Genomic DNA, 14,353 nt, shown 5'->3' on the forward strand with positions numbered 1-14,353 from the left:
TCATAATGCCTTCAGAGTTCGATTTCTCTGACAAGCCATTTACTTAAGGGTCTGGATAATATAAACAGGGACAGGAAGTCAGGGAGGTAGTGACATTATCCTGAGGCCAGCACTGCTCTAGTGAAACATAAATGTCTCCGAACTGAAAGTGGCACCCTCAGGGAGGTCTCCATGGACACCTCAAGTAAAAGTTTATTTTTTAAATGGATAAAAAGTATTTTATTCTCGTCAAGATGAAGAGTGGATTGTGGCTCTCTCTCCTTCATTTCACTTCATGGATGCTCATTTTGTCTCCCCCCCCCCCTTCTGTTCCTTTTCCTTCTTCAAGTACTTAAATGTCATCCACCAGTTCTGGGTTCTTATTTTGAACGTGTGTGCCGGGGAATGGGGCAGATGGAAGCCGGGGAGGAGGAGGACTATGACTAAACTGCTTGTGCTGCTTGGGCTGGGGGACATTTTTATTACTAAGTTAATTTCTGATAATGACATGAATGAAACTTGAGGGGACCCACTTGAGTGGATCTTGGTGACTTTGTTCTTGTAGGGACCAAAATATCCATCACCTTTCCAAAATGATCACATTGTTATTTTTCTGAATGCAGCAACAGTACAATTACTGTATTTGATTCTTCTGGTTGCCCAGGAGGTAAAGGCTCGGGCAAAGGTATTGGCTGCTACAGAAATAGAAGTACTTGAAACCCCAGAAGTTTGGGGGTTGGGGGGGAACTTAATGGTGGCTTTTCTGCAGGAATGATTGCTCCACATCGTCACTTGAGTAGGTTCCCTCCCCCCATCAACCCCAGGTCGGTCGGGAAGCTCTAGAATTGCGACTTACCGCATAGTTATTTGTCAGTGTCTGCTCTGCCGCTCATCCCAAGCAAATTAAGCTGTTCCCTCCTGGAGTCCCAGGGTCCTGACCCACAGAATGAGAGATGATGACAACTAACCCCACTGGCCCTAGGGATGTTGCACTATTAGCCATAGTCTGAGGGGGGAGATGGAAAAGTAGAACCTTCTCAGCTAACATGTGATGCTCGTAAAGACCAGGTGCATCTTGCTTGTTACAGCATTTTCTCTCCTTTGGGTCCAGGCTGCTTCGAATGCTGCATCAAGTGTCTGGGAGGAGTCCCCTATGCCTCTCTGGTTGCCACCATCCTCTGCTTCTCTGGGGTTGCCTTGTTCTGTGGCTGTGGACACGTGGCTCTCGCCGGTACTGTGGCGATCCTTGAGCAACACTTCTCCACCAATACCAGTGACCACGCCCTGCTGAGTGAGGTGTAAGTACCTGCTTCCCTTTAAAAATGTCCTGAAAGTGCAACCAGCCCCTGATGTTTTTAAAAAGCCCACAGGGTGCTCTCCTGGCAGAAAACTGATGCTTTTCATGAAGCCTCACAGTATGCAGACAGAAAAGGGTCCATGAGAGAAGGAAAAGGAAAGGGCCAAGAATGCAGTGGGTGTTCGGGATGTCACCTGAGGATGGCAGGGTGCACACACAGGACACTCCACAGTGTAGCCGCAGACATGCAGGGTTGTGGCAGGGTGATAGGCTGATGCTGCCCATCATCACATCAGTTATCATGGTTCCCAAGTAACAAGCGCCCTCCAGTGGCCTCACAGGAAGTAACCACCACAGGGTTCCTTGGAATAATAGGAACCCTGTAACTCCCCTCTAATTCTATAGGAACAGGACTTGGACATTAATTCTTCAGGCAGAACAAATCCCAGAGCACCTTCCAATGAAGAAAAGGGGAAGTTTGGTGGATTGAGCCCCAGACCTCTGCCTCCCCACTCTAGAATCATTCTCAGTGGAGACTCAACTACTCCCATGCAGATTCTCTTATTAATAACTATGCAGGCCCAGAACAGTGTATTGATTCCTTCATATACTTTCCCCCTCCTCCACTGCCTTCAGTGGTTTCTTTTTCTTTCCTTGATTCCCAAAACCTCCCAGTACTCAGGTGTCTTGTGATTATGAGACTTCTCCAGCAGACTGAAAAAGGCATGAAGGAATTTTTATGCAATAATGAAATCATGTTGCAAGAGTCCTTAGGGAATTTTACTCTATTTTTCATGAATGACATCCAATCCAAACCAATGAGCAGGGGTCGGGGAGGTTATAAGGAGAATCAAGCAGCATACAGGACTTACTGAATGAACACAGCTGTGCGCAAAGACGACCAGGAATACTTACCACGCCTGAACCTGGGAAAGGGGTGTTGCTTTACTTAGCTAGTAAGCTTGAGAAGTGGCTCTCAAACTTTCAGGAATCTTTAAAAACTCCCCATGGCCACCCTTCACTGCAGACCAATTAAGTCATCATCTCTGGGGATAGCACCTGGGTACCAGTGTTTCCTAGAGCTCCCCTGGAAGTTCCAGTGGGTGGCCAAGGGTTGAGGAACTGCCATCAGGGTCCCTGTCAGCTTTCATAGGACACAATTAGTTGTGAATTAACTTTTTCTATCTTAATACTACTTGAAACATTATCACTTATGTAGTGAGAATTTCAATGCCAAAAACATCTGTCAAAGGTATTACTCATGGACTCCCTGAGTGCTTCCTTAGGGTCTTTTTCAGGGTAACATTAAGCACAAGGCCTGGTTGGGAGGCATCTGACATGGTAGGAGGAAGATGGTGTCCACTGGAGCAGAGTTCCGGTGCTGGCTTTGCCACTAACTCTGTATCCTTGTGTGAGTCACCCCACTCCTCAATGCCTTTTACTTATTTGCAAAATGAGAAGTCTAACCCTCGGAGCACAGAACTTGGGGCAAGTATTACAAGATTACAACTGCCCCTGATGGAAGGCAATGGCTCCCCTGTCTGGGAATGTTGTCTACCTCAACAGTGGGCCCACCTTGAGAGACAGGCCCAGGCTGCAGTGGGGCGGGCTGGCACGCCCACCCAGAATGCCCCCTGAGCCCAGTGTAGCCCTCACAGGAGCAGGAAATGTCACAGGAACATCACCTTCACGTCCTCCCTCCAGAGGCTGAAAGGTCTGTTTGCCATGCAGTGGATTTAACTTTTCAGGCTCTCATCTTCCTTTTTGCAGAATCCAGCTGATGCAGTATGTTATCTACGGAATCGCGTCCTTTTTCTTCTTGTACGGGATCATTCTGTTGGCAGAAGGCTTCTACACCACCAGCGCGGTGAAAGAACTGCACGGGGAGTTTAAAACCACCGCCTGCGGCCGATGCATCAGCGGAATGGTGAGTACCGGCCTCGGATTCTCGGACCCACAGCCAGAGCCACACCTCTCTGTACTTCTTTGTAGCTGGGAAAAGCTACCAGTAATTCAGAGTGTGGGGAGGGTCCTGACACACACAGGCACAGCTCCGAGGTAACGTGGGTTCGGTCCCAGACCACCGCAGCGGAGTATCGCAATCAAGCGAGCTGTCATCTTTTTGTTGCGGGACGGTCCTGCCTTCAGTTTGTAAAACACACAACATCTGTGAAGCGCAACAGAGTGAAGCTCAGTAAGAACGAAGTATTGCCTGTAGTGTTCTTAACCATGACAGTTAGGAATATGAAAATACCTTCAATGTATTGATCCTAAATTAAAATCTATGGCTGGTTGTATTAAATCTAACATTTCCCTTATCAAGGTACAGGCAATGAGGGCTTTGAGAGTTTTCACATGTAAGGTCCCCACTATGAAAGGAGGTAACTTCCATGTTGTCTCCACACTCCTCTTCACGTCTTGCACGTGCACTGTGGCCATAAAGATGTACGCAGGCTAGCCTTTCAACCCCTCAGAGTTGCCCTCTGTGATGCCTTTTAATGAGCTCTTTCTAAGCTTTGTTCTCCTCTAGACCAGAGGTCAGCAAACCTGCCTGCACAGGGCCAGGAGGGGGTCGGTTTAGGCTCTGCGGACCACTCACAGTCTGTCACTAAGGACAGAATTCTGAATGCCAGAGGCCACCAGGACACCCAAGGGGCCCTCTGCACTGGGCACCGGCTGCCCTAGGGGGCCCTGGCCACTGCAGGAACCAAAGGCTCACCAAGCAAAGAATCGCCAGCCCTTTTTCAAGTCTTGGTGGTGTTATTAGAAAGAAAGTCAAGTTTTCTTCTGCAGGGTAAAAAAAAAAAGCCAGCCTAGTCTAGAGTAGCCTGTCTGTAAGCACCGGGGAGGGAGGCTGTGAAACTGCTGAAATCTGTCTTCGATTATTTTTAGACATGCAAATGCTTCCAAAAGTGTAAATGTCCTTGAGATAAAATGCCTTGTTTCTGTAGTTTCCTGGGATGACTATAGGAGGTGGCCTTTCTAAGCGTGACCCCAAGGCCGACCTGGCACAATCCAGGTATTTCCTGCAGGATAGAAAGTTCAATGGAACCTTCAAGTCTTCGGCATCAGCTTGAAAAACTAAAAAGCCAAACTTGGATTCCAAACTTTCACCCACACAGCTCTGTGGGTGCACATTCTCAAAATATAAATACCACAGTGTGTTTTAAACAGCCTTGCAAATTATCTGAAAATTGGTAGTCAAGGCAGGTTAGGAAGAAAGTAAAGCAATGTGATTATATTCTTCCTGAAATTGCCCGTGGCAACGTGTGGGTGCACAGGGTGATTTTGTCCTGAGCCAGGGCTTTGCTTGCAGAGCTCCTGTGAATCTTAAAGATGAAAACCACCGGAGGGAAACGAGAATTTTACCAGACTCACTGAGCATTAAGCTTGTGTTCAAGGCTATTTTAAACCTTTAATATAGGTTCAAGCATCCAGTGCTCTTGGTAATACCACAGGATCACGAATCTAGTGAAGTTCTTTTTGAGAAAGAACTTCCTGTAGCAATTCCTATTATACCACCCACCTATTATGTAAAATAAAGGTAATTTGGGGTAAAATAATATGAAGTTATAATTCAAATAGCCTGTGAAACCAGCCAGACACTGTCCCAGGGTAAGTAACGGAACTCCTGTTTACAAAGAATGCCAGTGGGAGGTGCTGTCACTAATTAGCTCTGTGACCTTGGACAAGGGAGATCACCTCTGGTTATCCTGGGTCCTTGTTAAAAGGACTTTTAATTACCTTGGCTTCAGGTAGTAACATTCTCCATCCTATAGCTGTGGAGAGCGTGATCACCCTGCCCCGGCTGCCAGCCCTCAGTTCCTCTCTTCCCTGTCACTTTGACTTGTCCCTGCTGTGGCCCAGGTGGTGGTCTGAACTGCATGTATTCTACAGCTTCAGTATTGGGTCGGAAATGCAGAATCATTCCTCCCAGGGATGTGCCTTGGCAGGTTCAATGATGATTCTTTCTCCTTCTCCTTTTTGGCTTAGTTTGTCTTCCTCACCTATGTGCTGGGAGTGGCCTGGCTCGGCGTGTTTGGTTTCTCTGCAGTGCCCGTGTTTATGTTCTACAACATATGGTCAACTTGTGAAGTCATCAAGTCACCCCAGACCAACGGGACAACCGGTGTGGAGCAGATCTGCGTGGATATCCGACAATACGGTGCTTCCCTTTAATCCCCCCATCACTGTTTCTGCTCTTGTGCGTACAGCTGGACCTCAGCTGTTACGTGGGCATCTAGTAATCGTTGTGCTCGCTTGCATACATTCCTCTAGTGCAATGGTGTGTACTCTTTCCCTCAATAGGCTCCATTTCTGAATGAAAAGCCTGTTTAGGCTTAGTTGCTAAAAGTGACCATTCAGAATTTTGTTATATTTTTCAAGCATGCCGTAAAACATTTTTTATAATGAGAAGCTACTTTATAATGCAGTTCAATTAAAAAAGAGCTCTGGATGGTCACTTTAAAAAGGTTATGCATTTTCTTCTTCCATTTTTCAGTTTTGTACCATCTTGCTTTCTATCCACAATACTGCATGCACTGTCTATCCAATTAATTTGTATGTCAGACTCTTCAAAGCAAGTAGTTTTTAAATGACCACCTGCTTAAATTTCATCTATACTAGAAAACACAACATAAAACCCAAATGTATTTTAGTCATCAGAATATATTCTATAAAAGCTGGCTGTTAGAAACAGGTTCAAACATATTTTCAAAGGGATGGAACCCTTCCAATAAGGCAGCTAAGGCTGGTTCATTTTGACAAGGCACAGAAGGGGCCATTGCTGTGCCTGTCAATTAATCTGAGGCTTGACTTCCCTGCTGAGAGAAGGCAGCATCCCCTGAGTAAGGAGTTTAATTAGTGCTTCTAGCCAGGATGGCAGGAAATCCTGTTCTTGGCAGAAACAAATAGGAAAAAAAGCTTTTCATTAGAATCAAAGAGGAAATAACTGTTCTTTCAGAGCTTGTCGAGAAAGAGATGACTATTTCATTTTTCTTGCTTGTTTTTCCCATGTGGCTTACCCTCAGACTCTTACCTTGTAACACAATAGGAAACGGGTCTAAAACTGCCCGCCTGCTTAATCATCTCTTCTCATAAAGACCAAGGTTCAACCACACTGCTCTTTCTGATAGATTGAAAACAGTGCCTAAAGTTCATTTTTTTTAGAGAAAGGGGAACATCGATGTGAGAGAAAAACATCAGTCAGTTGTCTCTCTTCTTGCCTCCCAACAAGGGACCTGGCCCGCAACCCAGGCATGCGCCCTAACTGGGAAATGAATCAGTGACCTTTCAGTTTGCGGGACGACGCCCAACCCACTGAGCCACACCAGTCAGGGCTAAAGTTGATTTTTAAACTATTTGTAAATGACTGTCTAAATGTATATATATTTTGTGTCACTGGTAATCATCTTTTTCAATGTGTATTTGAAATCACTGTTTTCAGTGACCATTTAGGGAGCCCTCGGCAAGGATGGAGTAAGGACTCCCTCTTTTAATCCTCCTTCTTTACGCCCTACGACAAGTGTAATTCGCATTGTGTTTAATATTTAAGCACTCACCTGCTCGTTAATGGCGAAAAGAGCCGCAGCTCCCAATGGGCAGTGTCACTGCAGGGGCGTGTCGGGGTTACAGCAAGAGAGACGTTAGGACTCTCTCAATCCCAAAGTGGTTCCAACACATTTGTAAAACAAAATTTAAAAAAATGAATATAAGAACAAAGACATACAAAATACAAGTCCGAATTACCTAACGTGAGCATAAATTACTCTGTCAAGCTGCCACGAAACTTTCTGAGCGCAGACTCTCCATCTCGGAACTTATGTCATGGCAAGCTGCTAACAGAGAGCCTGAGTGACAGGCCACAGCCCAGGAACTCACGGGGAAACGGACCTGACCTCAGCATGAGGAAGTGCTTTAGAAGGGGGCGGGGGTCAGCCTGCAGCTGCTTAACTATAGTTCATCAATTCACCAGAGGGAAAACCTAGCTTTGACAATCAATTTTTATTTTATTAGCCATGCCACCCCAATAAAGTCAATACATAAAAAATAAAAATAAATTTAAAAAAGGAAAAATTTTACAGATACCAGCTCAACTAAACAGAGCACTAAGCACTAAACAAAGCAACTAAATAATTTGTAGGAAAGATGGTATCAGGTTAAGTCTCTTACAGACTAGATGACTTTGTCCATGCCCTATTGTCCAAGTACGACTTATTAATTACTCCAAAAAGCCTGTTCTGCAGAGGGCAGACCTGTTCACTGTCGAGGGAGAACTGTAGCCTGCAGGTGCACTGTTCTCAGCACCCGGAACGGGGAGGACCGTGGCGAGCGCAAGGCACTGCAGTATGCACTAACACCTACCATTCTCCCAACCTTCACTTCACAGGTATCATTCCTTGGAATGCTCTCCCAGGAAAAATATGCGGCTCCGCCCTTGAGAACATCTGCAACACAAATGAGGTAAAGCTCTCTCCTGTCCCAGGCTCACAGACGACCACTGGCCAAAACGGGGTCGCTTCTCCTGGGGAGAAAGAGCAGGAACGATGGCTCAAATGCTGCCCAGGAAAGCTTTTTTTTGCAGACTGTTAAAGAGTGAACCGTACGTAATCACCAACATTCAGATATCTTTGACCCAGAAAATGGCCCTTTCACTTGGTCCGGCCCATTCAGTGAGGATTTTAGCAATCAGAAAGCTTTCCTGTTTTGGCAATATTTTGGGAGTGATCCCAATCCTGCAAATCTGAAAATATATACAGACTCTTCTCTTTCACCTTCACATAGTTTTTCAAACTAGAACATTTGTCACAGAACAAATGCAAATTAATCAAAGATTCCCCTGTATTTGTGTGCAAGCCAAATTTTTATAAATCAAGTCACAGTTAATCATTTATATTTCCAGAGACATTTGCTCTTATTTCTCACTCACCCTTAACTAGCACTAAATCCTAACACACTTTGGTTTAAAATCTCTGGGCCCTAGAATATTCTTCAGGCACTGGTTTATAACTATAAAATTCGGAAGTGCACCAGTGGGAGCCTGCCTGTGTAAGAGAACCCTAATATGCTTTTAGAAAGCAACCAGTTGCCGAAATAACGAGCCCATACCGACCTGGCTGGTCAGTCTGTATATCCCCAATGTAGAATGGCTCAAAGCAGGAGCTCCCAATGTTGGCTGCACAGTGCGTTGTCAAGCAGCAGTGCAGCTTACCGACGGCTGAGGCCCGGCCCCCAGATACTCATTTAATTAGCCTAGGGTGCAACCTGCGCATCCGAGAGTTTTAAATCCCACCAGGAGATTCCCGCTGGGCTTGCTAGGGGCACACACTTACACTCAGCCCTGCCGAAAACCGCACCACAGGAAGACGACACAGCACACTGGAACGGACGCAGGCCGTTACATCGCACGTGAAATGCTTATGCTGGTACCCTCTTCTTTCCTAGTTCTACATGTCTTATCATCTGTTCATTGTGGCCTGTGCCGGAGCTGGTGCCACCGTCATTGCCCTGGTGAGTAATGGCCTGAGGACTGGCCCGGTCTAGCTCCCCCTCCAGGCAGTCTCTATAATGACAGGTTTCCCTTCCAGCGAACACTCTTGGGACGACTCAAGGTTGGTCAAATTTCACCCGTGTAAACCTACCACATGTCTAGACGGCAGGGTGTGCTAGCTGGCTGTCCTGACACTGATTGTAGGCAATGTAAGCTGGATTCTGTGGAAAGAAGAGAGGGAGAGAGGGTACCGATACCCGAACACCTGTTAACTAGGACTGGAACTGTGGCATATTGAGGCAGGGACAAATGGTCCCACAAGGCATTACCCATTTCATTTTCCAAAAGGAAATATGCGTATGTACCTACATACTTACAGAGTTGACCCTGTTGTATGCAGCAGTTACGCTCAGTAAAGTCTCCTCGAACACCGAATGAACAAATACGGAGCCACTCCTCCCGGGGGACACACAGGACCAGGTTTCTGCAAGCCTCGGGTCACATTTTTTGGCAAGCCGATCAAATACATAACCTTGTTTTGTGTGATTCTGTTCAAAGGCATCTTATTTTGTATACGTTGTTGATTTACTAACACTGAACTCACAGCCTACATCACTGACTCATATCTGAATGAAAATCACTCAGCACACTTATTTTCTTTGTAAGTCACCTCACAACGTTCTTGCACTTACAAACACTACACAGCACTTTGACCAGGGAACATTTAAAAAGTAAAATCACAGCAATGCAAAAAACAGCCCTGGCTGGTGTGGCTGAGTGGATAGAGCGCTGGCCTGCGAACCAAAGGGTTGCCAGTTCAATTCCCAGTCAGGGCACATGCCTGGGTTGCCGGCCAGGTTGCATGAGACACAACCACACACTGATGTTTCTCTCCTAAAAAAAAAAAAAACCTGGCACTAAGCAGACTGCAAAAAGGACACTTGTGTACAGACTGAGAGCTGGAACAAGGCAGTGCCACCTTGGCCAACCTCTGCTGGGAGACTTAACTTTTCCACTGCTCTACACATGTCCACGAATGACCACGAAGGTGCTATGCATTTGGGGGTTACCAAAAATTGTAGTATGTAGGCAAATTCGCAAATATAGAATCTCCAAATAATGAGGATCAGCTGTATAACCACAAACAGGTATATGTATGTATATGCATATCAAAATGTAACTTAGGAGGGCTGGGTTCATGGTTTCAAAAAATCTAAGATTGGTAGAGCAAGGGGGACATCTGCTTGGAAACAAGCCACTCCCAGGTTTTCCAACCACGAACTCATTCCTTCCCACTACAGCCCATGAAAAGAAACCACCTGTTAAGTCACAGTGGTGACCCATTCTCTGGGCTGCTGCCTGCTCTCTCCACTGAGCACCAGGCAGAAGGAGAACTGCTGCTGAGTGGGCCACTTTGGAAAGATGAGGGGAATAGGGGCGTTTAGCTTCACCTTATGCAGCTGAGGCAGAACTCTTATCTTGTCATTCTCTAAACACATCCTAATCTTTTTAAGGCAGGGCTGAGGGCAGGGCTGAGGACCAGTATGGTAGATGTGGAAGGAGAAAAGGTTTGTGTGCTAGACATGAGAGTCTTCTGTTGTGATTATAAGTGGGAAAAAGAAACGCCTTAGGCTGAGCTGGCATCCCTCCCCACCCAAGTTTAGAAGTCTCGTGGCACCAGCCCTCACTGCCTGTATCTTACTGTCCTGTTTTGTTCTCTTCCACCAGCTGATCTACATGATGGCTACTACATATAACTATGCGGTTTTGAAGTTTAAGAGTCGGGAAGATTGCTGCACTAAATTCTAAATCGCATAAGCCCCCCTAAGGAGCTTTAGAGGGCTAAACGATGTAGCATGAATATCACTGACACCCCAGACTAAAGCAGAGTCTAGGTTTCTGCAGTTTTGTACCAGTAATTTGTAAATAGCTTTAGTGAACTCATCTGGCATGGGAGATTAATAAGATGACTTACCGTACATGAATTACAACGTTATGAGATCTGGCTATTTCCACAGTTTGAAAAGGATTCAGTTATTTACTGACATTCTGAGCACCCATTAAAAAATAACTTTCTTGAACTTAAAGTTTGAGTAGTATCTCTAAATGAAGTATTAAAAGTCTGAAATACCTGCATTTTCCGTTATTTTTGCTGGCTTGATGACCGAGTTCAATGATGAAAATGAAAAGTGGTGAAGATGAAATGGAAGAGAACCGTTCTATTCTGGATTTTGTTTTGTCAGACTCCTTCTGGAATATATTTTACAAATATATTTTAATTTTGATTAATTTTTTTTTATGATTACATGGTTCACTACCAAATAAATGCCCCCAAATAAGTCAGATGAAAAGCTGGAGTCAAATAAAGGCCATGTATTTGTTTTCTCTGGAAAAAAAGAAAAAGAAAAAGGATTTATATGTGGTGGTGGGGGGGGGGGGGGGTTGGGGGTTTTTTTTGGACAAAGCACAATCCCTCCTTCCAGAGCCCATAAAACTGATAACCTTAAATTATTGTTCTGGTGAGTAGTAACTGATTCCTCAAAGCCAGTTCTCAAACTGCATGTAAGATTTTAATGGGAAGAGAAATTGTTTCTGGATCTGAAAGTCTCAAATATGATGAGAAGGAGATATGAAATATAAGGAACGTGAGATGTAGATTTTGCAGGGAAGATAAGGAAAATAAATGGGAAGGAGTGTGTATCACATCAACTGTAAAGAATGACAATAAGGATTTTTTACATTTTGTGAAATGAAATAATGGCAGTTATAAAATGGAAAATGTAGTTTCACTACTAAAAATTTGTTAACACAGAGACTGCATGCTTTGCTTATAGTTCTTAAGTTTGGTTTTGACGTTCACTTAATTTTTCCATGTTAAGTATGTAGTTTTTTACTATTTACTCAAAATAAACATTGTTCACACTTTTGGGCCTTTTCGGGAATTGATTTTTATCCACAGATAGGAAAGATCTTTGCACCGCACTTACTTAAAAGTAACCACCACCGTGTTTCTGAACTTCTGCAATAGTTTTTAAAATTACTCTCGAAATGGTAAAAAGCACCCTCTTGTATTTTATTTTTGCCTTTTCTTAACAATAACTTTGGCCATTTTTTCAAGTTCATTATGTCTGTATACTAACTTTTCTTCAGCCTTTTAATATTAAGCCTACTAGCAGAGCATGCTCTCAGTATCTGATGCCTCTGACAGCAGAATAAGTATTAATCCAGAATAACCCTCTCCCCGTTTTACAGTAAACCCTAATCTACCTAGCAGCTTGCTTTGCCTCTGACATGCTCACTAGCCATCATGCTCACCCTTCTTTTCCAGATCCACTTCCTCATGATACTGTCTTCTAACTGGGCTTACTTAAAGGATGCAAGCAAAATGCAGGCTTACCAGGATATCAAAGCAAAGGAAGAACAGGAACTGCAAGATATCCAGTCCCGGTCAAAAGAACAACTCAATTCTTACACATAAGTGTTTGCCAGAGTGCTTCAGCCGACGAATTGACAGCTCTGACAAATCATCAGACAGCTGCCCTGCAGTACAGATGTGTTTCCCATCAAACAAACTCATGTAGAACTACAAACACTTCACTGTCTGTCTCAAGCTGCTGGGATGTATTTCTAGGAAAACCTTCCAGTAGGTAAATCTTTTCCTTTAGAACAGGTATTGGAGGTTTCACGTTAGCCATTTTAAAAGGCAACACTTTGACAAAATGATTGTTCATCCTTTTGAAATCTGTGGCATGCTCAGTTACCGCCAGAGCAACCCTACCGGGACGGGCTTTGAGGATGTGGCACGCTCCCTCCCCATGATGTGCCAGCGTCAAGGGGTGAGACCGTGGAACCAGGTACGCTATCTGTCCTCAAAAGCATCTAACAGGGAATAAAATGGAATCGGTGCGAAGTTCCGACAGCCGACAGTATTAAACTGTGGCTCATCAAAGATAACAGGATTCTTACAACTGACTAGGACACAATTTCATGATCCAATCAGAAATCTTTTTTCAAAAATGCTAAAATGTGCTATTATAATTCTGCTATACTTACCATTGAAGAAGCTGAATTGTGACTCATTGACAAGCTTTCCAGAGTCAATTTTATACAAGATCTTATTTTAATAAAATGACCCACTTGTCATCATTCCTCTTGGGGAATAAATATCAGCTCTGCCTTAATGAGTATTTGCTGTAAATTTCTAAGAACTTATATCACAATGGGAGACCCAAAATCCTACACAGAATTTTTTCCACAAATGTTTTTCTTAATTAAGAAGTGTTACCTTATTAAAATGACCACCATTCTAAACCATTTTTATGTGGTCTCAAAAGTGAGTTTACAGTTTCATACCAACTATCTAAAACCTAATTACAAATAGACCACAGACCTCCTACTTTTATAGACTTGAATACTTAAGTAATTTAAATTAGCATTGGTATTTATTTCACGTTTTCTTATCTAAATCTTAGTTTTCTGGAATAATAAAGTTCAATGTTCAGCAAAAAAAAAAAAAAAAAACGAAAAACAAAAAAAAAACACAACTGCTTGAGTTTAAGCCATTTTCAAACGAAACTTGCCTTCTAAATCGTGTTCCAGAACATTAAGTGACTATAGGTATTGGGTACTAGTGATGGTAGACTTTGTGTTGTTCTTTATGAAATGATACATATAACTGTTGGGTGCATCAGTGCTTTTTAAAAGGGGCTGCATAATATAGGGTTAACTATGTATATTCATGTTAGGAATTAACTTGTGGTTTGGCTGTTTCCTGGATTTTAAAACATATACATGTACGGAAATGTATTAAAATGAAAGGAAGCATACCTTTATCAATATGCTATTAAAATTGAACATCAAGTACATTTCATTTCGATTCCTTGTGTTGTTGTTGTTAATGCCTAAAATGCCTAATTGGACCTTGACTATTTTTTTTTTTTAATTGGAAGAAGCTCTCTTCTGTGTAGAACAGTCGTTCCAGAATAGCTTGGTGATTTGTTCTCCTGTGGCATGACAGACTTTAATGTTTTTTCCAGCAGTGCAGGTGCTGTTAGAGTCCAGTGTTCTAGAAGAAGCAGTGTCTAAAGGCTAATTTTACTTTTCTAATTCTGGTAGCTATTACCAAGAATTTTTGAAAGTTTTGTTTAAGTAGTCTAATATTTTTTATGTAAAGAGCATTAAATTTTGCTATGTATAAATTTTTGTAACCTAACAGTGAATCAATATTTTCTATCAGTGCCAAGGGCTTCCTGTAGTTCTATTCAAGTGTTACAATAAATATTTGTAGATAATAGTTAATACTTGTGTATGCTTATTTTAAATATCTATTTAGGTGGAAATAGTTGTGGATGTACTAACAGAAATGAAATAAAATTATAGCTTCATTCAGTTGCCTTTTTACATACATAAATACCTTCGTCCTCAGTATGGTGTCATTTTTAAATACATGCATAATCAAGATTTCACATTTGGATGAAATCAAGTTTATAAGAGAGCGCTACATTTTTTTCATCTCTGACAAATCTCTTTTAAGTGAGAGCAATTTGAGAAAATGGTGTCACCCACTGGGCTATATTTCACATAAAGTA

At 43.1% G+C, this 14,353-nt stretch overlaps 1 protein-coding gene across 6 annotated transcripts in view; it reads left to right on the forward strand.

Moving 5' to 3' along the window:
- GPM6B (glycoprotein M6B) overlaps positions 1–14,153 on the forward strand; it is a 137,132-nt gene extending 122,979 nt beyond the window's left edge. For 4 of the 6 annotated variants that reach the window (XM_024569921.3, XM_045203244.2, XM_024569923.4 and 1 more), the window contains 6 exons: positions 1,091–1,277; positions 3,047–3,203; positions 5,270–5,441; positions 7,665–7,738; positions 8,720–8,785; positions 12,094–14,153. In XM_024569921.3, coding sequence (XP_024425689.1) covers positions 1,091–1,277; positions 3,047–3,203; positions 5,270–5,441; positions 7,665–7,738; positions 8,720–8,785; positions 12,094–12,243 — 806 coding nt within the window. In that variant the 3' untranslated portion in view covers positions 12,244–14,153. Of the gene's footprint in view, positions 1–1,090; positions 1,278–3,046; positions 3,204–5,269; positions 5,442–7,664; positions 7,739–8,719; positions 8,786–10,493 lie in introns of all 6 variants that reach the window. The other 2 variants (XM_024569924.4, XM_024569922.4) reach the window with 1 other exon arrangement.
- The last annotated feature ends 200 nt before the right edge of the window (positions 14,154–14,353 follow it).

This window comes from Desmodus rotundus, chromosome X (assembly GCF_022682495.2).
Source record: "Desmodus rotundus isolate HL8 chromosome X, HLdesRot8A.1, whole genome shotgun sequence".
In the NCBI taxonomy this organism is placed as follows: Eukaryota; Metazoa; Chordata; class Mammalia; order Chiroptera; family Phyllostomidae; genus Desmodus; species Desmodus rotundus.